Source organism: Lonchura striata, chromosome 5 (assembly GCF_046129695.1).
Source record: "Lonchura striata isolate bLonStr1 chromosome 5, bLonStr1.mat, whole genome shotgun sequence".
Taxonomy (NCBI): domain Eukaryota; kingdom Metazoa; phylum Chordata; class Aves; order Passeriformes; family Estrildidae; genus Lonchura; species Lonchura striata.
This window is the reverse complement of record NC_134607.1, coordinates 70,367,339-70,393,147: the sequence shown is the minus strand read 5'-3', so window position 1 is coordinate 70,393,147 and position 25,809 is coordinate 70,367,339. Positions and strand designations below refer to the sequence as shown.

At 46.8% G+C, this 25,809-nt stretch overlaps 1 protein-coding gene across 1 annotated transcript in view; it reads left to right on the top strand.

Annotated features, from left to right (window-relative positions):
* Nucleotides 1–25,809, top strand: part of PLXNA4 (plexin A4) — a 475,064-nt gene that overhangs the window by 425,005 nt on the left and 24,250 nt on the right. Inside the window, exons 23-28 of the mRNA XM_077783705.1 lie at nt 2,171–2,237; nt 4,501–4,647; nt 10,148–10,307; nt 18,948–19,051; nt 21,920–22,019; nt 23,734–23,924. Of these exons, the coding sequence (XP_077639831.1) occupies nt 2,171–2,237; nt 4,501–4,647; nt 10,148–10,307; nt 18,948–19,051; nt 21,920–22,019; nt 23,734–23,924 (769 nt within the window). The remainder of the gene's footprint in view (nt 1–2,170; nt 2,238–4,500; nt 4,648–10,147; nt 10,308–18,947; nt 19,052–21,919; nt 22,020–23,733; nt 23,925–25,809) is intronic.

Genomic DNA, 25,809 nt, shown 5'->3' with positions numbered 1-25,809 from the left:
TAGACAATGATCAAAAATTGCAGAACTAATCTACCTCTGGATTTTCATGTGGATCCTCCTGAAAGTTTCACAAGGACAGAAAAATCTTGATTCTTATTCTAGGCTCTTTGCATGCTTAAGATGTTAATTTATACTTACATTTCCTTTTAATCTGAAAACTCCGATCATGTTGTGTGGGACCTATGGGAATATCACATATATGGTCTATTAAATCCCTGGTGAGAGGAATCAACTTCTTCCATCTCCTGCCTGGGACATGGATTTTCCAGCTTTGTCTCTTGTTCCTGAGTTAACTATGGACACATGGAAAGTCTTCAGCTGCATTGTGGGATCTCATTTCTCTCCCAGAGCTGGGAGTTAGTGGAAATCAGCAGAAGAGAGAGACAACAGAACTGGTTTCAAACAGGGAACAAGTTTGTATTTATGCTTCTTGACCTGGTCTAAGGTGTAAACTCCACAGTTCTGTGGGAAACCTCAAATTTGGAATCTCCTGCTCTGTAATTAATGTCCTTTCCTTGCCTAGGAAAGGGCTGCCTCTTCTCCCTTTAGGACCAGATTCATCTCTCTTTCACATGCTGCACCAACCCTCCTGGTTCAAATAAAATCAGGGGGAATCTTCTGGAGATGAGTGGCCTTTGCCACAGCTCAGAGCTGACTCTGAGGAGCCCCCAGTTGATTGCAATGGACAGCTTGGACACAGAGGAATCTCTGGTGCCTGCTGGGCTGGGGAGTTTCTTCATCTGGCACATGGCCCACAGTGGAGAACCAGCAGAGAAGGAGCAGAAGGCACTCCCTGGCATTCAGGGCAGCAATGCCAGGGGCAGAGGCTGGACTTTGCTTTGGTGTCAGTTGATTCCCTGATGTGATCAAGCCCTACAGCCCAGCTGGTGACCACCCTCCAGCTGTCCCCAGGCATCCTGCCTGTGCTTCTGCTCTGATGCTGGATGGCCCTGCCTCCCCCCTTCATCGCCTCCTTTTCCTTCCCCTTTCTCCATCTCTTTGTCTTCCCTTGTTGCTCACTCTGAGCATCCCATCTTTTTTCTTTCTCCTCCCTCCAGCTCTTTTCTAAGTCTAATCCTCTCTGTTGGAAATTAATGGTGGCCTTTGGAAGGAGGGCCAGTGAACAAAGAAGGCACATCCTGTGTTCCAAAGCCTGGAAGCACCAGGAGAAGTCAGAGAAGAACGTCCTGCAATGAGCAGAACCAGAACAGAACATGTGAATAGCTCAGTGCCTTGGGTCAGATGTTGGTGTGAGGTCCTCAGATGGCTCTTTGGAGAAGCTGGATTCAACTTGATGCTTCCCTTCCACCCCATGAGTCTGTGAAAGGGAATCTTTTGCAGTTTTGGAGTTTGACAGAAGAAAGGAGATGGTAGAAGTGATTTTCCCACCTCACCTGTGTCCAGCGTTCATTCCACATGACATTTATGGCCCCAAAGAGATTTTCTGGGCAGAGAGCAGCAGCAACAAGAAAGAACCTCTGCATGGCTTTGGTGATAGCCGTGACAAGGAGGACCCACTTTAATTCTTCCAGGCAGGGACTCTTCTTTTTTCTTGGGTTTCCCCAAGTTTCTCTTGGTTTCTCTTGTTTTTTTTCTCCACTGCACGTGCTGGAACCAGCACAGGTTTCTGCAGGAGAAGCTCACCCTGAAGCCTCTAGATGGATTTTTGTTTGATTGAGGACAGAGTGCTCAAGGGCAGAAGGATGAGCTCCGTGTATGTGCCACATTGACACATTGAGGAGTGTAATCACTCCCAAATGCCAGGGAGATAGGCAGTGCCAGATAACTGCTCCCCAGAGACTTAGATCTGTCTCTCCTGAGTATTTATACAGCCTCCTTGACATATGGCCTCGCTCTGAGCGCCTCAGATTTGATGGATTTATCCACCCTGAGCTCTTTGGAGAAGATTCCCTCAAATGTCATCAACTCCTTTTTGTTGTTGGAGAAACTGAAAAACAGATACACAGGGACTTGTAGGCACAGGAGAATCAACAGGGCAGCAAAGGTTTTCCTGCAGGTTTCCTAAATCCAGAACTAAAACAGGGAACCTAGGATGTGCTAAATCCTGATGGTGCCATGCCAGACTTCCCACTGGGCAGGAAGATGGACAGTGTTTTGATAGGACCAGCATGACTAACTCATTTCCAATTCTCTTTCTTCTCCACTTTAGGACAGAGTCTGTGGCTGAAAAAATGCTCACCAACTGGTTCACCTTCCTCCTCTACAAGTTCCTCAAGGTAAGAGGTGGAGCATGCCTGGAAAAACAGCTGCTTTAAAGCATTTCTTCTTGGTGAGGATCAGTTGGGGTGAAAACTTCTCAGATAGAAAGTTAAAGGCTTTGTTTTTTTGCCTCTGGAAGGAGGTCACTGCCTAATAGGAGATGGGCTATTCTCTGACCCAGGGAGAACAAAGAGGGACACTTTGTTAGAGAGGCAACTTGTTGGTCCCTCTCTTGTAGAGGTGGGGTTTAAGGGTTAGTGTGGAAATGGGAAGGATTTCAGAGCCTGACTGAGACCTGTGCGGAGAATGCTGTCCTTTTAACAGCAGACTGAGGTCTCCATCATGTGGTGACCCATATTTTCAGTGCACAGTGGATGGAGATCTCCTTCCACCCCAGCTCAGAGGCAGTACTGAGACACAGCCCCACGAGAGTGGAGGGACATCCATCAGCAAAGCTTTTTGAATGCACTTGAGTGGAAGGATTTGAGGCAGCCCCTGGGCCCTTTCATTCCTTGGAAGGTCTCCTTGGGGTTTGTGTAGTTGAAAAAGCCATTCAGTCTTCGAGCCCTGCCACTGACTGCGGGGGGATCCAATTCCCCCTGCAGGACCCACACTGAGCCTCAAGAATCACAATTGCCAAGCTCAGAGCCAGCCTTTTTGGAAGGAGCTGAGCTCTGCACCTCTCCCCCACTCCCACTGCAGCTGCTAAATATCCTCCTACCTCACATCCTCATTTGGACAGAATAACCACCTCTGCCAGGCAATTTGAGGCTTTACAAATAAACCCCAATCCCCTTGAGCCTTCCCCAGGCACGACCAGTTCAAGGACGAGCACATGGGAAAGTTTTGAAGGTCCCTGGAAGGTAATTTCAGTGACTCCAGTATCAGATCCCTGCTTTCAGCTGAAAGGAAAGGATATAAGGAGGTGACTCTCTAAAGAGCTGCTTTTATAATAGGCTTTTTTCACCCCACTCAGCTACTTGTCTTCTTGCCTTAGCCTGAGCAGAGGCCTGATAAGGGCAGGAGACAGGCACACAGAAGCAATATGCTGCTGGCAGATAAGCTAATTAAGTGGGAGACAGGTGTAGGGACTGAAAAAGGGGCCACTTTGCCTCCGATTATTAACTTGTTTTCGCTGGGATTTACACCAGAGGAAAATGACCTCGCTCGTTGAGCTGGGACACTAGAGGAGAGGGCGAGGAGGGGAGGAAGAAGGGAGGGATGAAGGGGAAAGGAGGCAGGAGCAGGAAGCACGGGGTGCATGGCACTGAGGGAGTGCAGAAGGAAGGAAAAGTGTGGGAAGAGTGAGTGGAAACGATGAGGAGAAATTAGGGACAGATGAGCTTGGCTGTGCCTGCCTGGGCTGCTTTTTGCTGTCCTGTGCTGGGCCCCACACTTCTGTCACCTCCACACAGGTCCAGGGGCACACCTGGGTCTGAGAATTGCTGTTTGCCTGCAGCATGAGAGTGCTCAGGGAGCCTCTGGACTCTGCCCAGACACCCAGGATGTGGCACCAGCCATCCATCTCCCTTTAAAACCTGCTTCCAGGTCATCTGGGACCCATCCCACTACCTGCTCCACCAGTGCAAAGCTCTGGCCTGGTGGCAATCACTTGAACAGCCCCAGCACTGCCAGGGAACACTGACACCATGACAGGACACTCACAGAGTCACAGAATAAGCTGAGCTGGAAGGGACCCACAAGGATCATCAAGTCCAGCTGCTGGTGCTGCACAGGACCATACCCAAAGTCTCTTCATGTGCCCAAGAGCTTTGTCCCATCAAGTCCAGCTCCTGAGGCTGCACAGGACCATCCCCAAGGGTCCCACCATGTGCCCAAGAGCTTTGTACCATCAAGTCCAGCTCCTGAGGCTGCACAGGACCATCCCCAAGGGTCCCACCATGTGCCCAAGAGCTTTGTACCATCAAGTCCAGCTCCTGGAGCTGCACAGGACCATCCCCAAGGGTCTCACCATGTCCCCATGGGTCCCACCATGTGCCCAAGTGCATTGTACCATCAAGTCAAACTCCTGGGTCTGCACAGAACCATCCCTAAGGGTCTCACCATGTGCCCACAGGCTGGTTGCACTCTGTGGAAGTTGAGGGTCACCTCTGACCCTGTGCTGTTGGAACAGACTGGTTCCCATTGATGCATCCATCATGATGTATCCATCGTGAGCGATTTTTGGGACGGTGAGCCAAGGCAGTCACTGGGATGTCCAGGCTGTATTCTCAACTCCAGCCTGTTGTTTCACCTCGTGGTTACCTCTCATCCCTGCAGGAGTGTGCTGGAGAGCCTCTCTTCTCCCTTTTCTGTGCCATCAAGCAGCAGATGGAGAAGGGCCCCATTGACTCCATCACGGGGGAGGCCCGGTACTCCCTGAGCGAGGACAAGCTCATCCGACAGCAGATCGACTACAAGACCCTGGTGAGTGCTCTGGGCACACCTTCCCCTGGGCTGGTCTGGAATCTTCTGCCTAAATGGCATTTAGAGAGCAGGAACCAGTGATTGACCCTCTGGGATGATTTATTCTTGTGTTTTCATATGGTAATGCTGCCTAAGGATGACTGTGCAAATTTAAAAAAGCGTTTCTCCAGTGAGGATTTTGGCACCAAGGAATAGTTAGAGGTGCACAGTGCAGGGACCTATCAGGTCAGCTCTAGAGCTGGTGCAGCCCTCCCTCCTGAGAAAGAAAAAGGAACTTGATTTAAAGATTTCAAGGGAAGGAAAACTAATCCCTGTCACTGAGCCATTTCCCTCAAAATGGAATTGTCTGCATGGGGCAAGATGCACATTGCATATGTGCAGCTTTAGCTTCTTCTGAGATTACACCCTCTTCCCACTTGATTAAAGAGCATCAATTAAAGAGCATTAGATATCTCTTAGTGTGTTTGTGGGCCTTCATTCTTCCCTGGATGCATTAAATCCACTTAGCCTCTAAGTCTCTGCTGGATGAAGAACACTTTCTAAGTCTCCAATGAGCCTTGTAATTTTTCTATTTTCAATCTTTATTCTCAGAAAATTCCAACTTTTAGGACAGTCAGAAGATGCTCTAAACTGATCAGATTATTTTATTTGCACTTTCAAGTGAGGGACATTCATCTCACTTAGCTCCAGATGCCTCTGAGGGCTGTGTCCAATCACAGAATCATGGGATGGTTTGGGAGGGGACCCTAAGGATCATTTAGTTCCAAGTGTTAGACCTTAAACTGTCTTAGACTTTAGCCCAGGCAGGCTGGTGCTAGAAATGCCCTTTTGTGTTCTTCAACTCCAGTCTAGAGCTGAGCTTTGATTGAATCCAAGTCTGATGAGGGGGTGGACTTAAGTCTTAAATGAGGCCATGTTTTTATTCTGCATATTAAAAATGTGACTTTCCCACTAAACTGGCAGAGTGCTGCTTCTCTGCTGTTATGTGTGGCTGTCTAAAATTTCAGAAGACTGATCACACATGGAGAAAATGAGCAGAAAAGAGAAAAAAATGCAGCCACAGAGTGATCACTTTCACTGAAGGAAATCCCCCCGATCCTTTTAGGCTTGATCTAAAGCAGCCAGCAAAGGGTAGTAATTATACATCAGGCTGAACAAAGCTCTCCTCTGCTGGCTTTGTGCTGTTTGATGATAATCAGCTCTCCCTCTTACATCTCAAGAGCAGACAAATATACCCCGATAGGAATCTCAGCAGATTTACAGAGATCAGCTCTGGTGAAGGAGATTAAGAAGGAGCAGAATATTAATAGGACTGTTCTTAATTTCTGTTTCTCTTTATTTCTATTTTGTCCTTCTTCTACCTTCCTTGAGCTGCCTGACATATTTTATTAAAAATATTGAGTAATGAAATAAAGCCAGAGCTGATTCCATGGTTGTAATATGGGAATTCCAACAGAAAAATGGAGAGAGATTATTTACAGAGGCCTGGAGTGACAAGACAAGAGGGAATGACTTCAAACTGAAAGATAATGGGTTTAGATTGGAAATTAGAAAAAAATTCTACCCTTAGAGGGTGGGGAGGCCCTGGCATAGGGTGCCCAGAGAAGCTGTGGCTGCTCCATCCCTGGAAGTGTCCAAGGCCAGGCTGGATGGGGCTTGGAGCAGCCTGGGATGGTGGAAGGTGTTCCTGACCATGGCAGGGGTTTGGAATTAGATCATCTTTCAGGCCCTTCCAACCCAAAGCATTCTACAATTAATTCTCAGAATGCTTTCCTATGCTTAGTGTTTTTGGGGCCTTTCTCCTTTTTCTCCACCAAACCTCACTGTATGAAGTTTTCCAGCCTAAAACAGAGGCGAGAAAAGGATTTCTGTCCTGGGACAGGAATTGCAGAGATGTCCTGGTGTCGGGAAAATAACACACAAACTCAGAACCAGGTCACCTGTGAGAGTAATCACAAACTGTGCCTTTATTATTTAAATGCCACTAATGTGTAGTGGAAATCAGGGCTTAGCTGAGCCAAACTTTGCATGTCTGCAGACACTCAGAGACAGCTCATGGCTGGAAGAGCTGGCAGATAAAAAAAAAAAAACAAAAACAAAAACAAAAAAAAACTACCCAAGGATGGAGTAAAAGGTCAATAAACACAAATCCAGAGAAATGAGATGTCCCAAGGCCACACAGAGTCAGTGGGACAGCAGAGCCCGGAGATAACTTTTCCATGTGCTCCCACTCCCATTCCCATCCATGCTGACCCCACATCCTGATGGGACACAGAGCTCAGTGAGTGACAGAACAGTGCTGGGTTCCTCTCAGTGCCCAAATAGTCACAACCTTGAGTGACTCTGAAGCCCAGATGAAGGTGGTGAGTGATGGAGCAGCAGCACTGCATTTGGGAGATCCAACTTCCCTTAGAGTGACCAGTCCTGTAGGAGCACAAGACATCATGGGGTCTCTTCCCCACCAGCTGACATCAAAGATGGTGTTGAAGTCTTTGAACAGCACTGCTGCAGCGGTGGGATTTGTTTCTGGCTTGAGCATGGAGAAAAATCTCCTGCTCCACATGAGAACAGCTGGAAAACTCCACTGGAAAGATGATGTAAAGCCTGGGAAATATATGCCAAAGCCACTGTGCTCTGGGAATGGGGTTGGCATCCATAACTGGGGTTTGAATTCTCTGAAATGTTGGAGAGAGACCCTTGACAGAAGTTGTAATGAACATAGAGGTGTTATGGGGTTTTCAGGGGTCACCAATGGCCCCGTCCGTGCTTGGAACACCAGAACAGCCCTTTGAAGGAGCCTTCCCTGCTCCTTCTGCCAGCTGAGCTGGAAAAGAGGGAAGTCTTGGGGTCCGGGTGTTGAGGTGACCCCAGGAGTGTAAAAGTCCTCGTTTCCCTGCCCTTGCAGCCAAAGAATGAGTCTGAATGCATAGGATCAGCTTCTCAAGGTTGTTTATTTTTCCTTATCTGTAACATTCTTTCTCTGACCTGCTGAGCTCTGGCTAGCAAGGAGGCCATGGCATTCTGTCTGCTCTCTAGGGCGGTATTCACATTTTATACTAAAATCTGCATATATTATGTTTGCAATAATGTGCCAATACCCATCATCTGTGTTAGACAGTGTGTCTCTACCTAAAACCAATAGAAAAGTGTCACCATCACACCAAGATATGGAGGAGAAGGAGAAGGTCAGGACACATCCAAATCCCTCCATCTTTTCCCCTTGAACCTCATTCTAAAACCCCAAAATTCTACTTTTTTGCCCTGTGTTAATTCAAATATCACACTACTCAAACCCTTGTGGCTTGTAATTCCTCATACAGAGTTGGCAGGTTTTCCACAGGCTGAAATGGAAGCCACAGGTGTTTTTGACTTCATGCCAAGGTCTCTGAGCCCCCTGCCAGGGTCTCAAGCCATCCAGGGCAGCCAGAGGGATGTCCTGGATTCCAGAGGGAAGCAAGGATTACTGTGGTCAGGGTGTGAATGAGTGTGGTTAACTTAGGCAGAGTTTTTCTGACACCTTGGCACCCTGTGAAATTCAAGGAAAACCCAGCTCAAATAACCACGGTTGCTGGCTACTGGTCTGGGGGCACAGTCAGCACCTGCAGGAGATTTTGGGGTCTTCTGCACCAGATGCTGGCCTGGCAGGACAGCTCAGATCATTTTAAACAACACCAAGTGCCATCTGTGGGGAACTAACCCAAAATCCAGCTGTTTGTATCAGAGATTTATCCCACCACAGAGCTTGCCCTGACTGGCACCACCTTGTTTTGGCTGAGCTCAGACCACGGAGAGAGAAACCTGAAGAGTAACTTGGTCCCCAGAACCAGCTGTGACCCCAAAGAGCTGTCCCAGGCTGTCAGCACTGCTCCATTTCCCTACAGGAATAATTTAGGCTGGAAGACATCTTTAAGATCATTAAGCCCAACCATAAGCTAAACACCAGTGCAGGCTCTCAGCAATCAGGTGGGATTTTCTGGATGCACCCAAGAAGTTTTCAGGGGAAGAAGTTTCTGTGGGCTGGGAATGGGCATAACCCAGGAGAGCTGCAGTGGGCAACACCAATTAATAGCCTTCAACACTGGACTAATTTCAATGGTTTTGTGTACAATTCTGTGATCCTTTGAGATGAAAGATGCCCCAGAACTGTAAATCTGTGCTGTTCTTATGACCTGAATTGATGCTTTTTCAATACTTCTGGAAGTGACACACAAATAATAGCATTATGATCTAATCAATATCTCCTATTTACATCTCCCCTTTCATCCAGCAAGATCACAGAGCTCTTTGTAAGCAATATCTTCACAAGTCCCTCTTGCCTGAGCACAACATCACCAAAGAAAGCCTGGTGAGGCAGTGTGTAATTAGGCTGACAGGATTTCACCCCATTTTTGAGCTCCCACTGCATTTTAGGAGGTGAAGATGGAAAGTGATGGACAGTCCAGCACTTCTTGTATGCTGCAGAAGGGAATTTAAGTCAAATTAAAATTTGTCTAATGCATCAAAACCAGCCTATCTGTACTTGTAAAAGTGCCACAGGAACATTTAATGACCATGTACAGCCTGGAGCATCACTGAACACCCCTTTCAAGTGCAAAGGTGTGCTGAGTTTATAAAACTTTATAGACTTCACACTTGTGCAACCAGAAATGAGCAGAATGAACAACAGAAACACAGCCAAGGGTTAGCAGGGAGATTGCTGTTAAATACTCTGTGTTTAGGGTATCCCCCCCACACCACATGCTTTGCATTTACTCCTGGACAGAACAGAGAAAATTAAATTTTCCTTCTGAGAAAAGAGAGGCCTCTCCAGTTGGGTTGATTTTCTTCTTCTGCATGTGAAAGCAAAGGTTGTTGATGTGGGTTTGTGTTTAATTTCTTAAGAAGCCCTGCATTTCAGATTAATAGCATTCTTTTGAGAAGGGTCTGCTCAGTTCCATGGCTGTGCAGATGGACAAATGCAAAGCTTTTCACTGGGATTATCAAAACCAGGTGGCAAGGCAAGGAGGCCACTCCTGAATTAGGTCACCTTGACATCTCAATGAGTATTTTTTATTGAAAGCACCAGAACCTCAGCTGGTATTCATGGGTTTTCTGTTGTTAAGAAGGAAATTGAAATTCTTTAGTGTGAGGGTGGGCAGGCCCTGGCACAGGGTGCTCAGAGCAGCTGTGGCTGCCCCTGGATCCCCAGAAGTGTCCAAGGCCAGGTTGGATGGAGCTTGGAGCAGCCTGGGATAGTGGAAGATGTCCCTGCCCATGGCAGGGGGTGAAATGAGGTGATCATTGAGGCATCTTCCAACCCAAACCCTTCTGTGACTCCATGGTTAAATATTATGAAGACACCCCTGGGTGAAACCACATCTTTGTGCCTACGTGAGGGTGGGAGCACCCTTGGTACCCATTTTTTTGCACCCTAGACCCCTCTTGTAGGATGCAGATCCCACGAGGAGGGGCAGCCAGGGGGTTCCAGTGCCCTGTGAAATGTGTGGTGCCTCTCCCTCAGGTGCTGAGCTGCGTGAACCCCGACAACGTGAACAGCCCCGAGATCCCGGTGAAGATCCTCAACTGTGACACCATCACCCAGGTCAAGGAGAAGATCCTCGATGCCATCTTCAAGAACGTGCCCTGCTCCCACCGGCCCAAAGCTGCTGACATGGACCTGGGTAGGAGATCGCTCCTGGCCAGGGGGGGAGAGGGGAGCTGGGGGATGGACAAACTCCATCCAGACACTCTGCTGGGGCAGGGACCCCTCTTCACACCCCCTGCAAGGCAGAGAAGTCACAGTGGCAGGGCAGAGAGGACATTTTGGTGATGTTTATGCTCCTGGCTTAGGAAATCTTTGGCCTTAAAAAGAGCACTGCCGTGCTTTTCTGCCCACAGAATTCATCCTGGACAAAGGTCTGTGTTGCAGAATTTCTGAGAGAGAGAGGGCAGGATTTATGTCTGGAGTGAGCATTGAGCTGCCCCTCAGACAGGCCCTGATGAGCGGCCTTGGTGGGGCCTGGAAGCCTTTGACACAGTGAGAATTCAGTTGTGGCGCAGTTAGAAATTATGTTAAGGTAACTACAAAGTAATGAGCTATCCGAATGTGAATTAGGGTAGAGCTGCAGTGGAAAAAGCCTGACCACCTTAACGCAAAGGTAAACAATGTTGGCTTGCCTATCAGAGTGCCTTTGTAAACTGTAAACTATATAGAAGTGTATAAAAACTGCCATCTTCTCTCGAATAGAGGGAGAACGTTGCATTAACCATATTGGTTGGATGTGCGTTCTGTCCTGTCCAGCTTTCCTGATTTATGAGGTCCCTGGATTTGGGTCTGGAAAAAGCAGGAGTGGGACTGTTCTTGTTCTCTTGCCAAAGACCCCTGGAAAAAGGATAGCTGGAGTGAGGATGATGGGAGGAGTGGGTGTCTAAATTTGGAGTCTACAGGCAGGAGTGGTACCACACCTGGAGAGTATGAAAAAATGTAGAAAAATCTGGAGGATGTGAAAAATTATAGAAAAATCTACTCAGGCCATTGCTGAGGAGTCTGGTGGAGGGCTGGGGACTCCATTGTGGCTGAATCTGCCAGAATTTGCTCTCAGTGACCTTCAGTGAAAGAGACTGGGCTGGAAAATGATGGAGTCTATAAAAACAGCTGAGCTGTAGAGGAACCAAAAGGAGAAGGAATGGATCGAGGCCAAGAAACGATTCACAGCAATAATGAAGGCAGGAATGATAGGTCAGGGATTGAAGTTAAGTGTCTGAGTGTGTGTATGTGTAGGGGAAGGAGGAGTTCCTGACAGAAATTGCCCATCAAAGGCAGCTAGAATAACGAAAGAAGCTGCCAAAACCAGCAGCAGTAAAGAACAGATCACGTACATCATCCAGAAAGGAGCCACGATGGCTCTGGAGCTGCTGTGAGTCGGCAGGGGAGTGCTGAGAGGTGGGGTGGGCATGAGGGAAAGCAGGGCAGGGTGCCAGGGCACAGCACAGCAGAGGAATTGAGTTCACAGCCCCATCTCCTGGCCCGTTTGGTGCCCCGTGTTGGCCACAGGGACCAATTCCTGCAGATCTCAGCGTGGGTGTGACTGGGAATTGTTCGTTCTGCTGTGAAGATGAAGGATGTGTCCATAATGAGATGCAGGAATTTTACCTGCATATTGTAAACCTGGGGATTAACTGGATTCCGCTGCAGTTCTGGGAACCAGAAGTGTGTGTGTGCAGGGTCCCAGCTGGGGTCTGACAATCCTCCATCCAGAATTGATGCTGTTTTAAGAAATATTGACCTCTTCAAGACCAGACTGGACAGGGCTTGAAGCAACCTGCTCTGGTGGAAGCTGTCCATAGAAAAGGCTTGGAACTTTCAGATTCCTTCCCACCCAACCCAGTCTATGATTCCATGTCCTCCTAAGTGGTGCTGAGGAGCAGAAAGTTCCAGAATGTTGGTATGAGCATGTGCTCCCCTCAGAGAACCAGCTTGGCCACAGTGACAACAGACCGGCTAATGGGCAGCTCTGGCCAGGAGCACTGATGAGGCAGCTGTGGGGGAAAAACAATTAAAAAATAAATAAAACCCAGTAGAAGATAGCAGCAATGCAGATAACAAGGTGGGAGGAGGGTGAAATAGGAACAAGAGCCTCCACACACCCAGCCACAGCTCCATCCCAGCTTTTCCGCAAGGAAATGATGCTCGTTGGCACCTGGCATCCTTCAGGGACCCTGAAGGCAGCAAGGGGAGCACAGAAAGCACTGCTGGTCCTCAGGAACCATCACAGAGCTCTCAGGATCAGCCTGCCCTGAGCTCAGGGCTGGAGCAGAGCAGATGGCTGCAATCTGGCCTTGAAACCTGTGGCTTTCCAACAGCAGCATCATTTCCTGCTCCCCATCACCGTTTTCTGGGCTTTCTGTCCATGCTCAGGCCAGATTGCTCACATGGCAGAAAGCAAACAAGCTAATGAGTTGTTTTGAGCTGTTAAATGCAGGGTAGCTGCAGGCAGAGGGACTCGCGTGTGTGGCAAATGTCACAACGTTTGGCAGTTGCCCAGGCAACTCCTGGAGGGGGTTGTCAGCTGAAAGCCTTTATTTTGGACACCCTGAGGTTAGGTTTTAGTCCAAACCCCCAAATTGCAGCCCTCTGAGTAAAGACTTCTTTCCACGGTGGTGATTTTTGTTATTATCATTTTTAAAAGATCTCTCCCACACATGAAACACCCCATCTTTGGGAAAACATTCAGGTGTGAGGGTCACAAAGCAGGAATGTGGCTTCATGCCGAGGTGTTTGCTCTTCCCTGGGTTCTGGATGCTTTTTTGGAAGGCAGTGCTGAGGTCAGAGGTGGAGGGAGGGAGCTGCTGGCTTGGCTTTCTGTCAGTGATGCTGTCTCAGGTTCATTGTGGACCGAGTCAGGTGAGATTTCACTGCCTCACCAGCCCTGCAGTGCTGGGATGTGGGGTTCATTTAAACTGGAAACATTTCAACTGGGTTTAACTTTTGTATATATAGGGTAAGAAAGAGAGTTTGCATTTATCTCTCCTGAAGTCAGGTTGGGAGAGCTGGGGGTGCCCAGCCTGGAGAAGAGGAGATTCCAGAGAGACTTTAGAGCAACTTCCAGAGCCTAAAGGGGCTCCAAGAGAGCTGGAGAGAGACTTTGGGCAAGGGCCTGAGATGTCAGGACATGGGACAATGGCTTAATACTAAAAGAAAGGGAGTTTTAGATTAGATTTTAAGAAAGAAATTATTTTGTCTGTAGCTGATGAGGCCCTGGCACAGGGTGCCCAGAGAAGCTGTGGCTGCCCCTGGATCCCTGGAAGTGTCCAAGGCCAGGTTGGACAGGGCTTGGAGCACCCTGGAATAGTGGAAGGTGTCCCTGCCCATGTCAGGCACTGGCTGATCTTCAAGATCCCTTTCAAACCAGTCTGTGATTCCATAATTCACTCCATACAGGATAAAATATTTCTCTGTCATTTTTCAGCTCCGTGTTCTGAGATAAACTTTTATTCCCATCCCTTCCTCCACCCCAGGAACAGAGCTGAGTTTCTCCTCTCTTCCTAGACCTGGATCAGAGGGAAGGCACGAGGGAGGTGTAACATTTTCTATAGGATTTGAGGTGCAGGGTGACATCTCCCCATCTTCCCTGTCCTCACAGAATCACTCCCTAGCCAGGCCTTGCTCCAGCTCAAGGGAGCACCTCATTGTCAAAGGCCCCTGGAATTTCCTTTTTCCCCAGTCAAGTTGGGAAAAAAAAAAAAAAAAAGAGAGAGAGAGAGAGAGAGAGAGAGAAAAGAAGCAAAGAAGTAATTCCTGCATGCAATAAAAAGATACACTATCTGCTGAATGAAATATAAAGGCTTCACAGCAGCTGTCTCCTGAGTTTGCATTTACCACCACTCCTGATTGGAAGGCTTGATAAAGTTAATGGGATTTTTACCTCCCTCCCCCTCTCCTCCCTCTCTCTGGAAGGTGGAAGTGTAACAAATTGGATTGGAGTGTGTCTGTCCTTTGTGCTGGCTCCGAGGAGTGCTCAGATCCGAGCAGAGAGGGGTCAGGGGGCTGCCAGCGAGGACAGAGCTGACAGGGTTCACTTAATGCTGTGAAGATGGATGGCAGGGTCACCTTTTCCCATCCCATTTCCTTGCAGGTCTGTTTGTGACCCCCTGAGCTCATGGAGAAGGGGAGCAGTGAGGCCAGGAAGAGTTGGGGACAGCTGGGGGCCCTTTCCCTGTCATTGCTCAGGTGCTCAGTGACGTACCAGAGGTGAAGTGGTGTGTGTTTGGGCAGGGAACCCAGGCTGCAAAACTGAAACTGGGGACTCAAAGCCTGCCCTGAAGCTTCTCCTCCTTGTCTTGTGCAGCCAGGCTGGCCCTGACTCTTCCTCACACAGCCCTGCAGGATGGCCAGGGAAATGGCTCAGGAATCCCCTTGAGTCTCTGCACAAAAGGTTTGAGGAAACATCTCAGGATGTCCTTGGATCAGAGGGAAATCTGCTCTGAGCACCTTGTCCAGCCCTGGAATACAGATAAAGCCCAGAACGAGGAAAGCTGTGCTACCCTCAATTCAGAGCCCAGTGCAACACCAAGAACCTGAGCATCCCTCCCAAAACATGAGTGTGTGTCTCTCCAAAGGTGAGCCAGGGCAGGAAAGGATCACAGGAACATGCAGAGCCATGCAGGAGGTGTTGGAATCTGAGGTATTGATGATTCTGAGATTGTAGAAAGTCTCTGTCTTTCAGCCCCGCAGCCAAAGCAGAAGCCATAATTGGTCTGTGCTGGTTTCCAGGTTGTTTATTCTGTTTCTCTCTCACATGTTCTGCTGCCCTGCCCAGCTCTGTCCTGCAGGGCAGCGTGTGGGGCTCTGCCCTCAGTGGGATGTGACAAACATTCAATACCAGAAACTCCCTGGGCTGGATTTACAAGAACGTGCCAATATCTGTCACCTACGTTGGACAGTGTGTCCCCAGCCTGAACCAACAGAAAAATGCCAACACCACAGTGAGACATGGAGGGCATGAAGAAGGAGAAAAAGGACAAGGCACGCCCAATTTCCTCCATCTTGTCCCCTTTGTACGCCTCATCTAGAATCCTAAAATTTTACTTTTGCACCTGTGCCACACTTAATTATTACTGATATCAAACACTCAGAGCTTGTAATTCATCCTGTAAGATTGAAAACTCTTTTCCATGGACAGAGATCACAGACAGTGTCTCTGGGGGCTCTGTCCAGGGGCGTTCCTGACCCCTGCCAGGGTCCCAGACCTGCCAGAGGGAAGCCCTGGGGTCCCACAGGAGGCAGGTCATAGTGACACTGTCCCCATGACCCCGTGAGGAGCTCACACAAGAACCAATCTGTGACAGCAGAACTGGCTTTGGCCTTGAGTGGGGAACTTTCTAAGAGAACCATTTCCCATCACAGCCCAAACTTCAGCATTTTTTGCTCTTCTGAGCTGTGTCTGGGACCAGTTAGATGGCAGGGATCTGTTCCAGGTGGGAATGAGCAGAGAGCATCATCCTCTGACTCCACAAGGGTGATGTAAGTGCAGTGATTTTTATTAGTTTATTTTATGTATTTGCTTTGTTTGTATTTGGTCTATGGTAGTTGTGGTACACTATGGTCCTTAGTTTAGGTGTTGATAAGGTTGCTTTTGAAATTAGTTTTGTTGTTTGATTCCATTTTTTATGGGTATTATGTTTTTAAAAGGCTTGTTTTCTAAGACCTTAGATGGTGTTACAGGCCATAGCAAGAGGTGTAGGGTAGGTCTCTAATTATTTAGTGCTGTTTTTTATTATTGTGGGTACGCAGTGTTTGCTTTGGTGTGTTTGGGGTAGCGTGATGTATTTAATTTGTCAGGCTTTTCTGTACTAATATTTGGACTTTTTATAGGAGTTTTATTTGTTTGGCTTGTTTGATGGTAGTCTCACAGTTATGAGAATTATTGTTTATGGTTAGGTTTACTCTTTGGTCTTGTCCTTACTTATAGGTGGTACCTGTACCACCTGTGAGTAATCTGCTGAAAGTTCCCGAGTTTCTTCCATCTTTAACATTGGTTTTTCACAAGAGTGTGTACAATTCTCTAGTAGCTAGAAGTTTTTCACCCCTTCCATACACAACCTCCACAGCAGGTGAGGATCTGAGGAGCTGGAGGAGATGAAGGGCAGCTCAGGCTCAGTGCTCAGCCAACACAACCTCTGCTCACCCCGAGTATCTCCAGCCAAAGTAACACCCAGCAATAAACACAGTTGCTGACCTCTTGGTGCTAATTTAAATGAATAATAAAGGCAAGTGCAGCTTTACCCATTGCATTTTAATTATGTGATAAGAAAAGTGCTGAAACCAAAAGAAATTTGCAACGGTCCTTGCATTTTTATATTGGGAAAAACAAGCAAGGGTGGCAGGTGAAGTCTCCATATCCAAGAGTTCATTTTAATTAACTCCTGCAAATGAATGGACTTTTTGCTGTGACTCTGGCTAAGCTGTATTTGGTTGGGTCACTGTGACTGAAATGTGACAGCCAAGAGGAGAGCTTTGAATGGTCCAGCTTGATGAAGGCACAGGAAGAATTTCTCTCCTTTTGGTCATATTTATGTTTTTCTTGCTTGAGGCAAGTTGTGAGTCCTCTGTGGGGAAAGCTGTAGCAATCCTCCTCAAGACTCCAGGACCTTAGAAGTCTTTTCTAACCGTAATGATTCTGTCATTTTATGGAGTGTTCTTCAAGATTTGAGCAAAAAATGGCACCCTGGGAAATTTGGGGTGCTCCAATGCTGCAGGAATTCATAATTCCAGGACAGAGGTTGGAGAAGTGGCAGAAACAGGAGTCCTTCTGCCCACAGGTGCTGAAAACTTGTAAAATTTACATCCACCATGGAACAGAAGTTGGATTTCCTCCCCAGTTGTGCCTCTGCTCTTGTTGCCTAATATCAAAAGAGAAAAACTCTTGTAATGGTCTTAAAATACTAAAATAAAAAGCAGACCTTTATCTGGAAGCTTCCAGGAGTCCCAGTGATCCTGGGTACACCCAGTATTGCCTTTCTGCAAGTTTTATAAGTTTATCAAATTATCATATCTAACAAATATTGGTTTATAAATTAGTTAACATAAATTAGAAATTGGTTGACATAAATTAGAAGAGCAGTTGGTTAGGTAATTCTCCCCCTGGATTCTGCCCCAGTGAAGTTGATCCAGGGCTTCTTTGATCTATTTCTTGTTGTGTCTTCTCAGGTTCTGACTGGAAAACAAAACATTCTTTTTGTAGATCCTCTTCTTGAAAATAAGACTAAATAGTATTGCAGAAATGTGTTAGAAGCTTAGCTTATTTTTTTAAAATCTAAGAGAAAGGTCAGGAAAAATCCTAGGAGCTATGTAACTATGGAATAGTAGTCTAAAGAGCTACAAACAGATGAAAAATATATAAAAAGCAAAAATGTGTGGACATCACTATGCTTGTACCCAAGGGTTTCCTGCTGCCCATCAGTGGATTTGAGATGCTAAAACATTTTAGGAGCACCAATGGGCATGAGCTGAGCCCAGCACAGGTCCTGTGCCCAGCCAGACTCTGCTGTGCCCACAGCAGCCCTCTCTGGCCTGGGTCCTGGCAGGGACACGGATCTCAGGCACTGCTGAAGGCTCTGTGCTGCCAGAGGAGAGAGGACCAGGATTTCTGTCCCTGGAACAATGTCCCACGGGAATGGCAAACACTGGCAATGGCAGGCTGGTCTTGGGAACAGCCGTGTTGGAGCACGAGCAGAGCTGTGAGTAAATTAAGAGTTAAGCACTGTGAATAATCAGGCTGCAGAGGTGATGAATTATATGCCCACACAAGTGTGGATTCTGGGCACAGGGAGGGCCAGGGCTCTGTCCCTGTGATGCCATTTGGTTTTTCCTTTTTTTTTTTTTCTATGTTCCCTGTATTATTCACTGATCACTCTGCACAGCTCCTGGAAGGTGCCTGTGCCCAACTGGGCTGGGGCTCTGTCTCCAGGCAGCCCTGACACAACCAGAGCACACAGCCTCAAGCTGTGCCCAGGGAAATTCAGGTGGGAGAGCAGGAAAAAGCTTTTCCAGAAAGGTGATGAAGCTCTGGGATGGCTGCCCGGGGAGGTGGTGGAGTCACCAGGCCTGGATGTGTTTGAAAAGCCTGGATGTGGCACTGGGTGAGCTGAGCTGCTGGGGCTGGGCTGGACTCAATGCTCTTGAAGGTCTCTCTCAACCCAGTAATTCTGTGAATTCTGTAAATTCACACATCTATTGGTAGCTCTGTAGCCTATTGTATTAGTGGCTAGTTTTCCCAGTAATTTTCCATGGCCTTTCCTTAGGCAGAAAGACAAAATAAATTCCAGAGCCCCAAGCCCCAGGAGGTGCAGGGCCCCAGTGCTATCTTGGTTCTTCCTGGGAACCAAGGCTGAGAACAACTCTTTGAGTTACATTGCCATGGACAAAGCACAGCCAGTGCCAAGGGGGGTTCCAGAGAAGGGGTTTGGCCTGGGGGTGAATTGCATCACCACTTGTCCTCCTAATTGGTGCTTTTTTATCAATTATGCTAATTGATAAATTATTATAAATAATTATAAATTATTATAATTTTATCAATTATGCTAATTTCCTAAAACCTATAAAAGCATACTCACCCCTGGGAGGGGTAGACTTTTGTGGACATCTTTCCACAACGGCCCCTGAAGGCCTTCAAATAAAGATCTGCTCTTATACAAAATTTTATATAAAATATATAAATTTTATATAAAATTTTATAACTAAATATTGCTAAAATTGTCTCAAGTTTCGTTTGGGAAAAAGGCAACACCTGTCTCATTTATTTATTTATTTCTCCTTGCAGAGTGGCGGCAGGCGAGCGGGGCGAGGATGATCCTTCAGGATGAGGACATCACCACCAAGATAGAGAATGACTGGAAGAGACTCAACACGCTGGCACACTACCAGGTACCTGTGGGAGAGGGTGGGTAGGAGTTAGGTCTTCTTTGTGGCAAAACAAAAAGCAAAATATTATTCTCTTGCCCAGGGAAGTGGTGTAATGTTTTGTCTATTTGAGCCAGGTCTCATAAGCTCTCGCAGACAAACATCATACCCTTGATAGCTCAGCTACCTCAGGTGGCCTAAAAGTAGCAGGATGGTTCTTGTGATAGTGTTGGAAACAAAAAAGTTTTAATAAAAGGCAAAATAAATAAGCTCTTTAAAGATAAAAACCGAGCCAGGGCAAGAGGTTCTTGCTCCTGCTAAAACACCTCACAAAAGCCATTTACTTCTTTTGTTCTCTTCTTTTCTAGTGAATAGCTTAGGCAGGCCTTTTTAGCTTCTATCCAGTTAGCTATCCTTAAGTTTGAAGTGAAGTCCCCAAGGTCCTATGAGGTGTCTTTTAACCAAATTGAGGAGAGAAACTTCTAGGCTTTTGTCCTTTTTAAGGACACAAAGAGTAACTTGTTTACTCCATCAACAGAGGGCACATTCCTACAGTGGTGGAATCAGTACTCTTGGAAGAGCTCAAAAACTTGTGAATGTGGCACTTGGGGACGTGGGTTAGTGGTGGCCTTGGCAGTGCTGGGTGAACTGTTTGGCTCGATGATCTTAAAGGTCTTTTCCAACCTTAATAATGCTGTGATTTTTATTATGCTAAAACGCAGAGGTAAAGAATGGTTGAGTGGGCAGTAACTGGGCAGAACCCCCATGTTGAGCCATCCCTCCTGTCCTTGTCCCAGTTATCCTGAACAATGCAAGAGAGGAAGCCAAGGGTAGCAAAAAAAAATCTTCTTTCCCTCTCAAAGGACGCCCCTGGTGAGTGGAGGTGGTGAAGAGGAGATGAGGACAGCACGAGTTAACATTTCTCATCTAGACAACAAATCCATGCCCCTTTTTCCAATGTATCCACAGTCTTTTAATGCCAGCAGAGTTCAGAAGGGTGGAAGAGAGAAAAATGGAAAGAGGGAGGCTTGGTGACTGGAAAAGGGAGGTGGAAGACAGCATGGCTGGAGACCATGGAGCAGTGGAGTTGTTATTACAAGGATCTTTTCTTTTTGATCCTTAACCTGGTCCAGGTGACCTGCTCTGCTTCCCTTCTTCCCTGCGTGACCTGGAAATTCATAATAGAGGGTTAGAGATGTCTGAAAATGTCTGACACAAGTGGTAGATTTAATGAAAAAAGTGAAGTTTTAGTCAAAGTCTTCTTGAAAAAAACCACCATCAAAAAAGACCTCATTAAATTTAATCCGATGCTGACGATTTTGTCATTTCCTCCATCACACCTCAGCAACCTCTGTTTCATAACAAGATTATTTTCTCTTGTCACTTAAGTGCTGAGCTGAGGAGGCAGCAAGCAATAATTTGAAAAGGAAACAAAACTTTTCCTTCAGATTGACTGAAGCATTGCTGGATGATTTTGATTTTTTTTTTCCCCAGACAGAGCAAGGACGTTTCCTGCTTTTTTTCATCAACAAACCAGGCATAATTTTCTTCCCTCTCTGTGCTTTTTCCATGTTTTCTTTGCTTCAGGCAATGAGCTCCCAGCTGTATGATGAGCTGGGCCAGGTCCTCAGGAAACATCATTTTCCTGCCTGTCCTGAAGGCTGACACGGATCATGCTGGGACAGACACTGAGATTGCCTTTGCCTCAGTTTCCCCATCTGTGGTGTGGAGCTAAAACTACAAAGAGCCAATAATTGCCTTCCGTGATAGCTGAGGGGCTATTTAATTAGCCTCTGCAGTGCTTTGAAGATGAAAGTGCTAATTATTATTATTATTATTACACAGACAAGAGTTAGATGTCGTTAGAAGGGTTTTTTTTACCCATCTCCTCTTTATGATGTCTTATTTATCACAGATGTTCCTGATATGGCTCTTTTGAGCCGTGCCTTGTTAACATTTCTGATCTTATTTATCACAGATGTTCCTGATATGGCTCTTTTGAGCCGTGCCTTGTTAACATTTCTGATGTGGGACACACATGATGGGCCTTGTAGAAATGGAAAGTCTGGCTCCTTCAAAAAAGTCCTGTGGTCCCTCAAAACATTGTCCCACAACATCCTGGATATCAGCCACTCCCAACCTGCTGCTTTTCCACACCCTAGACCCTCTGACACCACAAAGAGAAAGAAGTTGTGGCTGTCCCTTCAACCCAGCAGTGCCCTTGTCACAGGGGAGGGTGAGAGGCTGACAGGATCATAGTGGAAAATTGTAGACAGGAATTTTTGAACCAAGCACCCAGATATTGCCTGCAGTCCAGGAGGAAAGAATGGAACATTTCACATTGGTTTTATCATCCTAAAGGGACAGCCAAGCCTGTTTGAAGTAGCTCAGATGATTTTGTTATTCTCATGCTCCTGCTCTGCCTAAGAGCTTCCCTGGGATGAACCTATTGTCAGATTTGCTGAGGTTAATGCAAAAAAAAACCCCTGGAAGTGTTTAAAAGGCCTCTGGATGTGGCCCTTAGGGACATGGCTTGGTGGTGAACACAGTGGGGGTGAGTTAATGGTTGAACTCCATGATCTTGAAGACCTTTTCCAACCTAAATGACTCGGTGACTCACATTGTCGTCACTGGACTTGAATCAGGGCCTGGATGGAGCAGAATCTGTTTGTCCCCAGCTGTCCCTTTGTCCAAGCACAGGATTCTGGATGTGTAACATCAGATTTTGTCCCTATTTATTACTAGACCAACTCAATGAAGAGAGAAATCAAAGCTTTGAGGGCAAACTGTGCCCTGCCTACAGAGACACCGATTTGCAGCTCATGCTGCCCTGGGCATGGTCCTCAGCCACTTTTCAGAAGTTTATTGACCCAATCCTTTTTTTTAATGCAGGTCCCAGATGGATCTGTGGTAGCTTTGGTCTCCAAGCAAGTCACTGCCTACAATGCAGTCAACAACTCCACGGTGTCCCGGACGTCAGCCAGCAAGTATGGTAAGGGTCTGTATGCTGGGATGGACTGGGAGAGCACTGGGAAGAGATCCCAAACATCACAGTGGTCACCAAACTCTAAGCACCAGCAGGGAAACTGATGGGCAGATGATTAGTTGGTGAAATGAGGCAGGAGGGGAGGATTTAGCCATCTAAAACTCTGGCATCTCATTCAAACTGTTGATCCAAGTGGCTGGGTTGCTCTTGGGAAGTTCTTCTTTCATTAATGAGAGGAAGAGTCTGTGTAATTAACTGCCTCCCTCTTAGATCACCAAATGCCACTCTTAGAGTTTGAGGTGTTTATCAGCAGAGCTCAAAGCAGTGGGCTGCTGTTCCCACTGTCCCCATGAGGCAGCTGAGAGTGACACAGCTGTGGAAGGGACACCAGGTGGGAACTCCTCTGCAGGGCCAAACCTCCTGAGCATCACTCACCCCCTCCACACCTTCCTCCCTGCACTAGAACTGCATCCAGCCCGTGCCTCACTAAGGTGATGCTGGACAGCAAAGAAAAACACCCCTGATGCACAACCAGAGTGCAGCAGACCCCCCTCCAACATGAATGCTGCTGTCATATCACTTTATTCATATTTTTAATTTATGGAAGTATCTCCAATCCTCCTTACTCTCTTTATCTTATGGGAAAGTGCAGTTACTCAATGTCCAGAGGTGCCCCCTTCCACTTTCTCCAAGGACATAAATGATCCATGAGGCCTTATTAATATTCATCCTCTTTGCCATGTTGTTGCAATTACTGAAAGACACAGTGACCTTTGGAAAGGAAGACTTGAGGGGGGTTAATTTCTGTTGGATTTCTTTAATTCTTTTGCCATTTGATTTTTTAGGAGGGGGGAATAGGGAAGGAGGCGGGGGGAGCAGAAGATGTGGTGGGTCAAAAAGTGATTGTTAATTGCAATTAAGAAAACAGCATCCAGAGAGAAAAAGGATATTCCATCTGATAATTAATATGTAGAGATTGGTAATGCATTAATGAGGCTGATTCAGATCTTGCTACAGAAAGGTGCAACACTTCTGATAATTATGGTTGGAAAAGGCAACATTGCTGGAAGGTCAGGGAGAGGGGAATGCCTTGTGCCCTCACTCAGAGGCAAAGAGAGGTAAAATTTGGAGGCTAAAAGAAATCTTGGAGAGGAAATTTGTGGATGTCCACCTGGGCGTCTGGCTGATTTCTGTCAAAACAAGATTTTAGAGCAGGGAGTAAGGAAGATGGCTGGGCAGGAATTGTTTGCTTTGATGCCAAGGGAGGGAGGGAAGGCAACTCCTAAATCTGGGGATGAGGAGCTACATAAGAGATCACATTACAGACAGCAACATTTTTATGTTAAGCAGCATGGCATGGCATGGATAAAATATGGGAAAACCAATCCCATAAGAAACTGGTTACCAAAAGGAACCTGTGCTACCCCCTGAACCAGCCCTGGGAAGTTTCTGGCACTGACAGTGCCACTTGCCAGGGAACATGATAAGAGATAAAGATTATGGACAGCTGGAAATCTGTGTTTGAACCTCACTAAATTTAGTAGTGTAGACATTGACATCACGCCTGGCTCGGTGACATCACTTGCCTTTGCTGAGCCAACCATGCAGTCATTGCCTTGAAAAATGCATTTGGTGGCACGTCACCAGCAGAATTCCTGAAAACCCCAAGCCCAAGAGCTGCTGAGACACAAAGGGGGCCCCTGGTTCTGTGTCTCCACAGAAAACATGATCCGCTACACGGGCAGCCCCGACAGCCTCCGCTCGCGCACCCCCATGATCACCCCTGACCTGGAGAGCGGCGTCAAGATGTGGCACCTGGTCAAGAACCACGAGCATGGAGACCAAAAAGAGGGTGACCGAGGCAGCAAGATGGTTTCTGAGATCTACCTGACCAGGTTACTGGCCACCAAGGTATGTGGTGAAGGCTGGGGACAGCGGGGTTTGAGAGTGCGGTGGAATTTCTTGCCGGCAAGAAATGAGAGGCCACTCAAAGGATGCCAGAGTTGGGTAAAAAGAGAAGAACAGCAGGAAAATAGAGCAAAGGGAGAGTTCTGAGCATGGGGGGGAGGAGCTTGAGTTTTGAAAGCAGAGTCAAAAAGAGACACTGGAAAAGCAAGGAGGAGTTACAATCCAGGGCCATGAGATTGGTGGAAAAAGCACAGGAGGAGGTGCCAGAGTTTTTGATTATACTGGTTTGTAATTTGTACCAAAATTGAGCAAGTGAAGAGCCAGGGCAGGTGCTCAGAGTAGGTTCCTAAGATATGTCAGGCCTCGTAGTCTGAAATGGCTCCAATACCACAAAATACTGGGATTTGTGGTACAAATCCTCCTCCACATTTTTCCTGAGTCAATAAAGACTCTGTGCTGATGACTTGGAGAGAGCTACATTGACCTTACATTGAGACATGAAAACTCAGCATGCACAGAGAGAAAATACAGATTAAATCAAGTGGGGGCAGAGCAGGAACATCCTGACCTGAGTCTCTGAACACATCCACAACTTTTTCATTTTTTGTCAGGGTATTAATAGACACAAACACAATTCTATGCATTCATGCAAATGCTGTCTGAGTTTGCCCATCATACCCATTTCCATCACTAGTTTAAGTCCTACTTTTCAGATTTACCTGCTCATTTATTCCTCAGCTCATTTTTTCCTCTGATGTCTGGCTCTCCCTGCAGCCTCACTCAGGCTGGCTGAGCTGCAGAGGGATTTGGAGGAAAGGCAGCTTTGTCTTTAGCCCCTGGTCCATGCCCCATTCCCTGGCATCAGGAGGCTTTTATGGATCACACAACGTGTGAAAAATGTTGAAAAAGGGAAGTCTTGCTCCCCAGGGCTCAGGCCCCAGCTGGTGTAGACCAGCAAGCATTGGACTGATGCTGATTTATGTTGTCTGGGGATGCAGCCCCTACCCCACCACTGAACTGCTTTTGCTTTCTGTTCTGGGTCACAAACTCAACACTTGGGTTGTTTTTTTTTTGTTTGTTTTTGGTTTTTTTGTTGTTGTTGTTGTTGGTTTGTTCTTGTGGTTTTTTTTTGTTGTTGTTGTTTTGTTGGGGGTTTTGTTTCTTTGTTTGTTGGGTTATTTTGTGGAGATGACAGGAAAGCAGCTGCAAAACCTGCTCAGAAACAGAAGGAGTTAGCAAGGTTGGGGTTTTATTGTTTCCCCTCTTGGGCCAAGCAATTTTCTTTTCTCATTGTGACTGAGGGAGGGAGGGAAAGAGAGAGAGCAGTTGCTGTAATACAATCCCCAGGAATACTTTGTTAAACTGACAATGATTTTTATTCTGGTAAATCCCTGACCTCTGATGCCCAAGAGCCTCTTCCCTAAAAGCCTCAGAGGTGTTTGTGGGGGTGAACATGTAGAGAACTAATTCCCTGCAGGAACTGAACCTGAGGGCAGCTCTTCCATGTCAGACCAAGAGGATTTCCCCTCCGGAGCCCTTTCTGAGTCAGACTTGTGCTGCAGGGCTTTGTTCACCCCGAAGGAGTTCATACAAACAAAAGGTGCCTCTCTTTTGCTTCCCCAAGAATAAATCAAGTGGTGAATCAGCCAGAGACACCAGCTTTCTAATTAAGTGTTTGTTAGCTGTAGGTAAACTTGAGCCACTCTGGTGGAACCCAAGGTTTTATTTCTAGAAAGGAGACATTTCTTCCCCAGGTCTTTGGAGAAAGGGCAGAGTTTTATCTTGCAGGAAAGGAAATTTTTCATATCAAGGAATGTTTGTTGGAGATTCAATTGATTTTTAGTTATTTTAGCAGCTGTTTGTCCACATATAAATGTCTGTGAAGCTC